The 11,126-nt window shown below is 32.2% G+C and overlaps 1 protein-coding gene across 1 annotated transcript; it reads left to right on the forward strand.

The window, feature by feature from the left end:
* The first annotated feature begins 4,829 nt into the window (after positions 1-4,829).
* Positions 4,830-10,636, forward strand: LOC121261906 (WAT1-related protein At1g09380-like). The gene is made up of 7 exons (XM_041164320.1): positions 4,830-5,140; positions 7,744-7,806; positions 7,952-8,068; positions 8,383-8,641; positions 8,998-9,156; positions 9,765-9,916; positions 10,288-10,636. Exons 1-7 carry the CDS (start codon positions 4,965-4,967, stop codon positions 10,538-10,540), a joined length of 1,179 nt encoding a protein of 392 aa, XP_041020254.1. The 5' UTR covers positions 4,830-4,964; the 3' UTR covers positions 10,541-10,636.
* Positions 10,637-11,126: the final 490 nt, after the last annotated feature.

The following is an 11,126-nucleotide window of genomic DNA, read 5'->3' on the forward strand; positions in this document are numbered from 1 at the left end:
GATCCTCAACGCAGTGTAGTGGGAAGTCTCCAGTATCTTGCCTTTACTAGACCTGATATTTCTTTTGCCGTAAATAAAGTCTGTCAATTTATGCACTGTCCTCATCTTCCTTATTGGCAAGCTGTCAAGAGAATTCTTCATTACCTTCGTTTAACTGCTAATTTTGGGCTGCATTTTTCCTCTACCATGTCTTTAACACTTACTGCATTCTCTGATGCTGATTGGGTTGGCTGCTCTGATGACCGTAAGTCTACCGAAGGTTTTTGCATTTACTTTGGCTCTCACCTTGTCTCCTAGGGCTTTAAGAAGCAGTCTACTATAGCTCATTCCTCCACCGAGGTTGAATATAAGGCAGTGGCTAACATTGCATGTGAACTTCTCTGGTTACAATCCTTGTTAAAAGAATTAGAAATTTTTCTTGTTGATCCACCAACTTTGTGGTGTGACAAACTTGGCGCTACATATTTTTCTGTTAATCCTGTTTTACATTCTTGAACTAAATATGTGGATCTTGATTACCATTTTGTGAGGGATCGTGTGGTTACTAAAGCTCTCAAAGTCTCCTTTGTATCAAGCAAATATCAAGTTGCTGATATCCTCACCAAGCCTATCTCCACAGCTTGATTCTCCATTTTACACTTAAGCCTCACCATCTTCTCGGTCCTGCTTGATTCGTGGGGGGCTATTAAGGCACACATTTTCTCTACCTCATATCATGGTGCTCAAGAGGATGCTTCTAGAGGAATCAACTTAAAGGCAAAATAGAAAAGCACATATGCGGCAATAGATGTTGTATAATAGGAAGAATATGGTGCATAGTTATGGAAGGCTCTAGAAAAATTTCCATAACAAAGTTCTTGTGATTTGATACCCATGTATTTGCCATATGTTGTGCTTTATAAATATTGTGAGACATTGTAACAACTTAGTAAGGGGAAATGGTCTCATAGTTCAGACTACAGAATGGAAAACATTTCATAGAGGATTTTTGTCAAATTCCTTCAATTGCCTTGTCTATTTTCATTTTTCAATATTGAACAAGAATACGGCATCACATGGAATTTTCAATAATTTGTTAATTAGGCACTGATCTTTTTAGGCTTAAGGCCAATGTCCTACGATTGTGTGTGTGTGTTTTAGAAATTTTATATATTTAGGAGAAAATTAAATAAAATATGTAGATCTCATAATATTTAATATATATTGAGGTATCCATGAGTATTATATTATGTTTATCTTTCTCATAATTATAGAAGATTTTTCAACAAATAAAAGATTAAGTTTATTCCCTTTCTTTCTTGTAGGGAACTTAATTGTCACTTTTACCTCCATGACCAACAAAAAAAAGGTGGAAATTATAATATGTTCCTATAATTAGTTAATATAGTAAATTTTTGCTTAATTTCTAACTTTACAGTACATATTACACAAAAATGGATAGAAGGCAAGTGAATACATCAACCTCAAAAAGTACAATCTACCAAATGCACTAATTTACATCATGCTCGAACTTGCACTACAAGAAAAATGTTTATTTGTGGTCAGTTAATTTCAGCGAAATGACTATTTACAGCTAAAATGAGTATATTTTGGTCACAAATGATCTTTTTGTCGCAATTAAATAGTCACAAAAATCCGTTTTTCTTGTAGTGTTGCATAATATAAGATCATATCGAACTTATTCTATGATGTTTCGAGACTATTTAATAAAAAATATTAATTAAGATTGTAATATATAAGAAGAGATCATGAATTGTTTAATTCTTCGAGATTGATATGATTTATTATGGTATATTAGATTATATAATATTTTGTACTATAGAATATATGTAATATGATCAGTCACTATATATATACATATATATATATATATATATATATATATATATATATTACAATTGCATACTTGAGCAAAAGCACAAAGTTATAATTAAAGATTAAAAAAAAAACTAAAAGATTATTCTCTATTTTAATTAAAAACAACACATTAATGTACGTAGCTATAACAACACATTAATGTAAAAGAGAATAATATCAACTTATCCACTAATTATAAATTCGAAGGAAACTAACAAAGGTAACAATAATATAATATATATATATATATATATTTATATATATGAGTTCATGTACACATGATGATTAATGTACGTAAAAGTGACTCCATTCTTGTCCACCTGTTTAAAGAAAATTTAGGTACATCAGGTGGCTATATATAATATATGCTATAAGCAGAAATTGTTCGTACTCTCTGGATCATCAGTAAAGTACTACGTAATATAAATATTCCTTCTAAGCTCAAGGTGTAACTTACACATGATGATTAATACGTACACAATTAATACTTTCTCTAATACAAAAATCATGGGGATATTCCATGCATGTACATACATACATACATACATACATACATACATATATATATATATATATATATATATATATATATCTATGGGCTTCATATTGGAATTCATTAATTAATCAAAGATCATTGCTTTCATGAGGATTTAATAATTAGTAATTCGCGGCCTAAAAATGCATGTACGTAAGCCACACAAACTTCATACATATATACAAAAATATTTAGATTTTTAACTTTATGCTCTATTCCCAAATGTGAATCCATATTTATTCAATTTTCAAATCATTTTTTTCCATATTTGAATTTGTATTTTTTAATTAACTCGGGTATATTATATGTAATATAAAGATAGCTAGTTTAGAAAGACTGTATAAATGTATATATATATATATATATATATATACACACACACACACACACACACACACACCTCTCATGAGGGAAAAAAGAAAAAACTCTCTATTTCATTGAAATTGCATTCTTTATATATAAGATTTCTTCTGCATTGATACATGCAGATAACGAAAGAGTTAAATGATATTGATCATGATGCTCTTGATCAAATATTATATTTAATATCTAGCCAACATATATAATATGCATATCATGGGTGTGTTCTTTTCTTTTCTATATATACTACCCTAGCTTATAGAATCCTCGATCTATTGCATATCTCAGGCAGGTTTGGGGGGTAAGATGAGACACAAAATTCTCATCTCATCTCATCTCACTCATCATTACACATTTTTCAAATCCACATACAAAATGTAATAAAAAACAATTCAATTTTTTCAAATCTCAAATCACTTTTTCAAATCCCAATACAATAATAATATTAAAATACAATATTTTAAACTTTCAAACAAAACACAAAGTTCTCATCTCACCCCCCAAACCTACCATAGGAAGAAGGTTGCTGAATAAATTAGGAACACATGATCGATCATAAAGAGAATATTCCAGCTTATAATATTATTCGATCGATCAATTCATATATATATAATGACGTGCGTCATGCATTAATCAAGGGATTAGGATCCTTGCAGTATTAATTTATCCGAATTTTAACACTTGAGGTGAAAGAAGAGATAGATTCACAATTGACAAGTATTGTTATTTGTGTGTATCTAGTACTTTTGCATTCAAGAATTGTGTCAGCATGGGTATCTCAAGAATTGTTATTCAGGGTCTTCAGTTGTTTGTCAGTATGGGTATCTCAAGAATTCAAGTGGAGTCTAATTGCTTGTTGGTGGGGAGGCTTTGGAACAAAATGCGATGGATGGCTCTCTACTGGGGCTGTTATATAGGGAAATTAAGTCTCTTTCTTCATGTTTTGTTGATTGTTCTTTTGTTTATGTTCCTAGAGAGGGAAATAGGGCAGCTCATACTTTAACTCAGTATGCGAAAAATGTGGATGATATTGCTATGTGGTGGGATTGTATTCCGGACTTTATTTCTCAAGTCATTTGGCTTGACAAATGTCTGTAATCTCCTTTTATTAATGGAAGTATGGTTTCTTATCAAAAAAAAAAAAAAAAAGTACTTTTGCATTATATATTCAATAAAAATAGTACTAAAGTTCATAAATAAGTTTTAGAGATCGACTGATCTTCAAATAGTCTTAAAGTTGAAACATAAATTTGAGAGAATCTTCATCTATCATTAATTAAGGCTTAGTTTGGATAGATATATGAGACGAGATGGTTTTACGCGAAAGTTAAAAAAAATATTATTATAATATTATTTTTTTAATATTATTATTGTTCTAGAATTTAAGAAAATTGAATTGTTTACTATATTTTATGCAAAAATTTGAGAAAATTTTAATAATAAAATGAGATGAGATAAAATACTTTCTGAATTCAAACTAGCCCTAATAATATCAACTTATGCACATGTTACAAAGTTTTCTGTTCCGATAGAGATGAAGTTGTTGCACAGGTACTGCCCAAGGGTTTATTTCCCTGTTAACACAAGCTGCAGCTACAAACCAATATCATTTATTATATAGTTTCTGTGATGATCAGTATTCATTTAAATAGCACCAAATACTGGTAATTATTAATATCAAGCTTAAAAGGGGGTGGGAAAGAAGCTGCAAAAAGCATGTTGATCTGTAACAGCCAGAGGGCGAGGACCCACCAAAACACAATGCATGGGTCCCAGTTTCAATTTTTTGGCTGATATATTATTATATTATATTGCACAAAGGAATTTGGTTGCTTCAAGCCTCCGAACGTAAGCCGTATAGCTGGCTCAGCACGTACGTACAAGACAAAAACTGAAAGCGACTTTATGGAGTGGTGGCATTCACTTGCTCCCACGCATTAGCCTTGGTGTAATTGCTAGAATTCAATCTTCAAACGGGTTCCCTCTTCTTTTTTCATGCCGATGATTCTCTTTAATAATTACTTTCTGTTGCAGCTCACCGCTATAAATATATATATATATATGGCCTCCACTCCATTATTTCTCATTCTGTACTCTATCTCTCCCTCTCTCTCTCCCTTTCTCTCTCTCTCTCTAAACCACCATCTCCATCGCTCTTTTTAAGATCAAATAAGGGCGTGGTAGGTTTTTAGAGAAACAGTAGAAGAAATAAATGGGTCGTGATTTGATGCTTTTCTTAGCCAACGTTGTGCTGCAAGTGTGTTATGCAGGGATGAACATCACATCAATGCTGGCCATGCAGTCAGGCATGCACCCACTTATTCTCGTCGCCTACAGGCAGATTTTTGCAACCATGGCAATCGCTCCCTTCGCTTATTTCCTCGAGTGGTAAAAAAAAAAAAAAAGACTCAGAAACTTGAAAACTAGTCACCATATTACATGCACTTTGTTGCCCCTCTTTTTTTTTTTTTTTTTGCATGCATGGATTCACTTTACTCGCATTTTGCTTTGTCTGGTTTTCTTTGGGGTTCGACGTGGGTCGCCTTTGGACTCTTCTTTCTAAAGTAGGATACGTTTTCTGATTTCTTGAATTTCTCGAAATGGATTACTTCAAAAGTTGCATTTATTTTTTTGTTTTTTCCTTTCTGTTTCGTTTGGTTGATATTTTTTTCTTTTATTTAATATTCTTTCAGTGGATTGTCGACAGTGCGGCGTTTGTATTCGAATAAATGGGGTTGGAACCTTTCACTAATGCAAGAGAGAATTTCTTCTTCTCGCTCTTCTTCTTTTTTGTGTCATTTGGACACACAGACATATATATAAGACCAGACCTTTTATATAATTTTCCAAAAAAAAAAAAAAAAAGAGGTTTTCAAAGGTTCTGAAATTGGTGTTTTTGGGAGATCGGGCTGCTAGCTAGCCTTTTTGGACACCGAAAGAGTTCATAGCTGCAGGAATTAATGAGACTGTTTCGCAGGTGCATATACCGTGGTTTTGCATGGTTTCACCATACGATTTATGCCACTCCTTGCTAGGGTTAGCTAGTTGGTGCTTGCCACTCATGCATGCATGGATGATCTTGCATGTGCACCACATCAAGCTAGGCATGTCTTTCTTTGTAAAAAACGAAAGTTAGGATTAATAATACACTTAACCTAGCTAATCCTTTCAAGTTTCAACTCCTTTTCATACATTTCTACTTTTAAGTTTTCCCAAAGTTGTTCAAATTCATCATGTGATCTTCGTTACATGGTCGTAACATATAATTAGAGTACTAATGCTGTTCGTATGAATGATTTTAAATAACTTAATTAATTCATATGTCAATCATTTAAATGTCCATATCATTCGTTAGCTTCGAAATCTACATTTCTCATGTTCCCACTCTTTTACTTGTCATAATAGAAGTAGTAGTAGTTTGGAAAATGATTAAACGTACAACATGATTTTTTCAACTTTTAATTTATAATTACTTTGTTTTAAACGGATATCATTTTGTAATTTGTTTTAGAAAAATACACTCGATCTATTTAAAACAAGTTGTCTTGTTTTAAATAGAGTACTGTATTTTTGTAATTTACAATTAATGAGAAAAAAAACTTGTTTATTATAGAGGCAGAAATATTACAATTTGTACACGGGCCATAGCAAGCCCTTTGCTTTTCTGGAGTGGTAGAACCAAAATCGTGATGAAGTAGTACTAGTTTAGGAATTAGCCAAAACTTTGTTCCGGGTTCTCTTGCATGCTTGGATTTGCTTTAGTCACATTTTGCTTGTTTAGTACTACTTCATGATTTGAATTGAATCGGTAGGTTTAGGACTTTTCTTCCGAAAAGGATATTCGATCTATATATATATAAATATATATATATATATCTATCATACTTTTCGTTTCATTATAAAATTATAGGAAATAATCTAGCTACAAAGGGATTACACAAAAATAATCTTACAAACTGATGTGATTTGATGTGATTCGTCAAATTATAAAATTATTTTTATTGTAAAGTAGATCTAATTGATCAGATGAAACTACATCAATTTGTGAAATTACTTTTATGTAATTCGTTTGTGGATGTAACAATACTCTAAAATTATATAAACGTATTCAATTTTAAAATTTATTTTTATAAATGTTTTCATAAAATTTTGAAATATTCTTTTTCAAAAAACCTCACAATTAATTAATTAATTAATTAATTAAAGACTTCATTGTAGTTGTCTAGGTCGCATGCATGGCCATGCAAGGATCTCAGAAAGTTCTGAAATCGTAATTAATTGAAAATTCTGTGAATGACTAAAAAGGGATTTGTATTAATTAATACGGTAAAAATATAGTGGCCACGCACGCATGCATGTTCGCCACGTAGTTTGTCTTTGTCCTTTTTCCCTTATAGTTTGTACAGTTGCTTGGGAAAGCCCGTTGACAGCTGCACTGCAGTGCACTATGCTTTACCATTAATTAATGCTTTCAACCCCTATCACAGTCGATTATCCTTTTTAGGTTTTGCTGCAACTTCTTCACATACTTGTCTTCGTTTGCATTACCTTTTACCCAAAAATGTCATGCATCGAGTACTTAATTGCATGCTTATTTTGCGTTGGCACTTGCATGCATGCATGTTTATGTTGTTGGTCTACAAATGATTTATATATGTTGGTGATCCACACGATTAAATTAAAGTCCAAAGAGTAAAAAAATTAATATGTATATAAAAAAAATCTAATTGTAAGCGATTATATGCACTAATACGTGCACCTATTTAATATGATTGATTAGAAAGTAAATTTTATTTAAAACAGTGCTAATTTGAATTTAGAATATAAAGGTAACAACATTAGTACACAGATTAATACGCAAACTTGTTTATACATAACAAAACTCATGTATATATATATATATATATTTTTTTTTTATCATAATAATATGATGTATATATATATATATATCAATCTGATCTCGTATATATCTTTCTATATATCATGTACAGGAGGACAAGGCCGAGAATTACAATGCCTATTTTGTTCCAAATATTTTTGTGCTCTTTAACAGGGTAATGAATTTATTCAATCAATTATCTTAATTTGCTGTATTAATATTGGCAGATCACAAAATCTACTGGTCCTTTTGTTGTTTACTACTTTTAATTAATTACTAGTGCTCTATCTGTTGATGAACTTGAATGTCTCAAAATGCAGGGCACTAGGAAATCAGGTTCTTTATTTTCTAGGATTAAAAGAATCGACCCCAACGATTGGATGCGCATTAACTAATACACTTCCAGCATTCACTTTCATCCTTGCTGTCCTGTTCAGGTACCTACAAGATTAATGCAAATGGCAAGTAATTTTCCGTCCGGTTAATAAGATACTCAAATTTTTATTCGAATCTATACATACATGAGTACTTTTTGTTTAATTAAAGAGAGATATATAGACTAATGAATTAGTAGCTTCGTACGTACATGATTAAAGAGCAGTACGTTATTAATTAATATTACTGGGAAAATTCACATGAATAACGACATATGTATGTTATATATATATATATATATATATATATATATAGAATAGTTTTTTCTTTTTTTTTTGGTAATAAATCGGAAGTTTCAAGAGCTGATGTTTGGTAGGCAAGAATATGTGGGAATTAAGACCAGACCTGGGCAAGCAAAGGTACTTGGTACAATTTTATGCGTGGGAGGAGCTCTTTTGTTGTCATTCTACCATGGAAACGCCATAGATATAGGAGAATCCAGCATTCACTGGAAGTATGGAGAGAATATGGAAAAGAAGAGTTCTTCAACTTCCACTGGCCAGGGAAACTTCATCTTGGGCCCCTTCCTCCTGATTTGTAGTTCTCTCTCTTGGGCAATGTGGTTCATACTTCAGGTAAGCACTCAGCTCCTCTTCTCTAAACTGTTTGGATAGTGATATGTGATGAGATAGTTTTATATGAGTTTAATAAAATATTATTATAATATTATTTTTTAATATTATTATTGTTTTAAGGTTTGAAAAAATCAAATTGCTTATTATTATATTTTGTGTAGGAATTTGAAAAAATTGTAATGATGAGATGAGATAAATGAGATGGGTTGAGAGTGTAATTTATAAATCTAAACGACTCCTAAATTTTTCCCAAAGAAATTTTTATTTGAGTTTGATACACTTCTAGCTAGTTCAACTACGTACATGAAGTTCGTATGTATATATTTCTGCAAGTACTGTTTTGGAATATTTTTCAGGCAAGAATGGGCCAGAGGTTTCCAGCTCCTTACACAACCACCACACTAATGTGTTTCATGGCCAGCATCGAGTGTGGGATCATTGCCTTAATTTCCAAACATAACGCTTCTGCGTGGTCATTGAGCGATCCGATGAGGATTATTGCATCTCTCTACGCGGTATGGTTCAGTTTACTTTGTCAAGAACAGTATACACACACACAAACACAGTTGATTCTTTCTTTTTTGGGGGGGGAAGGATGAAAACTGAAAAGTACTAGGTTCAAGCCCTAGCTAGGACATTCTTGATCTTCAAATATCAATAACTTGGATCAAGTGAAAGAGAGAAGAATGCATGAAATAGATCTTTTAATGAATTTTTAATGGTCCAAAAATCTATACATCAATAAATATTGTAGAATCCATTCCATTCCATCATGTATGTTATCTCTCTCCATGTTTAGATGTTCAAGTTTTGACATGAATATAGAGAATATTTGTACCTCTCAAATTAGCTGATAGACAAAATTAATTAAGATCCAGTCGCCAGCTTAAATTGTGCCAAATACCAGCTTGAAGCTAGCACATGCATGATATGGCGACCCCTATCTTTAATTTGGAGTGGCAACCATCTATTTAGACTTAATGAGCTATCGAGAGTTTTAATTCGTAGTTAATTAGCTAGATGATGTTTAATTCGTACCTCGCCTAGCTAGCTACAGTAAACCATGATTCATTTGAAAGGCATATTATATATATATATGATCGATGTTGATGATCATTTTCAGGGAGTTGTGTGTTCTGCACTAGGATTTGCCTTAACTTCCTGGGCTATCCAGATGAAAGGTCCTCTCTACGGCTCGGTGTTCAACCCTTTGTCGCTTGTCATTGTCGCCATTTCTAGCTGGGCCCTCCTTCGTGAGGAATTACATGTTGGAACGTGAGTCATCATTCATGTCTATATATCTATATATGCCATTGTTGATGCCATTCATCGCATAATCTTTAATATTTACACATGATATGCGGCAATCTCTTTGAACAGGCAGATGAATTCAAAAATCTTATCCTGTCTCCGTTTGTTGCATGGTTAGGTTAATTTACTCTTGATTTGACTGGCTAAGTAGTAATTATAAATCAACCCAACTTCATAATTTCAAAAGCAAGCATTAATTTTCATGCACACTTAATGCCAATAGCTATATACTTATATATTTGTTATATATTAACGTGTACTTGTAAATTACAAGATCAAATTAATTAGTTGGCTTGATCTGTTACTAAATTTCAGTATGTACATGGTTAAATCAGTGCTCTAGGGTCTTGTTTTATTGTGATGGGACTCTATGCTGTTCTATGGGGGAAGAATAAGGAGATCATGAGACCGATGAGTACTACTGCTATTCATGAAGATCAGACAGCATCAAGAAAGCTAGATGATGATGATGATAACTTGGTCGAGATCAAGGATGACTTGGAACTGCAGTCGAATCCAACATCAAATGGAAACCATCATGTCACGACTGGAAATCAGGAGAAACACATGAACGACATCAAGCTGTAATCCAACTCGATATTGTACGTTGAATGTTTGTTTGGCCATGCATGTCAGGAGTTTACTTGCTAGTTTTAAGTTCAAATAAAATTTTCTTCTGAACAATCTCCTACTCCTAGTACTATATATAATTTCACAATTCTATCTCGATTATAATTTATAATTTCACAATTCTATCTCGATTATAATTTATGTACAAGAAACGACAACAAAAAGGGATATATTTCTTATAGTACCTTACCTTCGTATTCCTTGATAAAATCAAGAGGAGACTCGACCTATCTCGAATAGCATTGGATTGGTACATGGAGTACTAGTACTTCATGACGGACTAGTGCAAAATTTTGCGCAAAAATGTTATCATGCAGAGCATATATGATCCATTATTTGGGACTAATTAAGAGCCAAGCCTAAATAAAGTCCAAAGTAGGATATTGAGATTAGTGAAAAGATGCTATTCATTTTAGCTAGATTTTATCATCTTAATTATACTTTTTGACATGATATATTTAAAATAGCTATTCATTTAAGTAGTTAATTGCGTCACTACAAGAATAAATGTTATTTGTGACTTTTTTGTAACAAAAAATAATTA

The sequence above is a fragment of the Juglans microcarpa x Juglans regia genome, chromosome 4S (genome assembly GCF_004785595.1).
Source record: "Juglans microcarpa x Juglans regia isolate MS1-56 chromosome 4S, Jm3101_v1.0, whole genome shotgun sequence".
NCBI classification, from domain to species: Eukaryota; Viridiplantae; Streptophyta; class Magnoliopsida; order Fagales; family Juglandaceae; genus Juglans; species Juglans microcarpa x Juglans regia.

Excerpts from the sequence above, each read along its gene's own strand:
- LOC121261906 (XM_041164320.1), top strand. The coding sequence starts at position 4,965 with ATGGGTCGTGATTTGATGCTTTTCTTAGCCAACGTTGTGCTGCAAGTG. Across the intron at positions 5,141-7,743 it reads TTCGCTTATTTCCTCGAGTG|GAGGACAAGGCCGAGAATTA; the intron begins GTAAAAAAAAAA and ends TATCATGTACAG. Across the intron at positions 9,917-10,287 it reads GAGGAATTACATGTTGGAAC|TGCTCTAGGGTCTTGTTTTA; the intron begins GTGAGTCATCAT and ends TGGTTAAATCAG.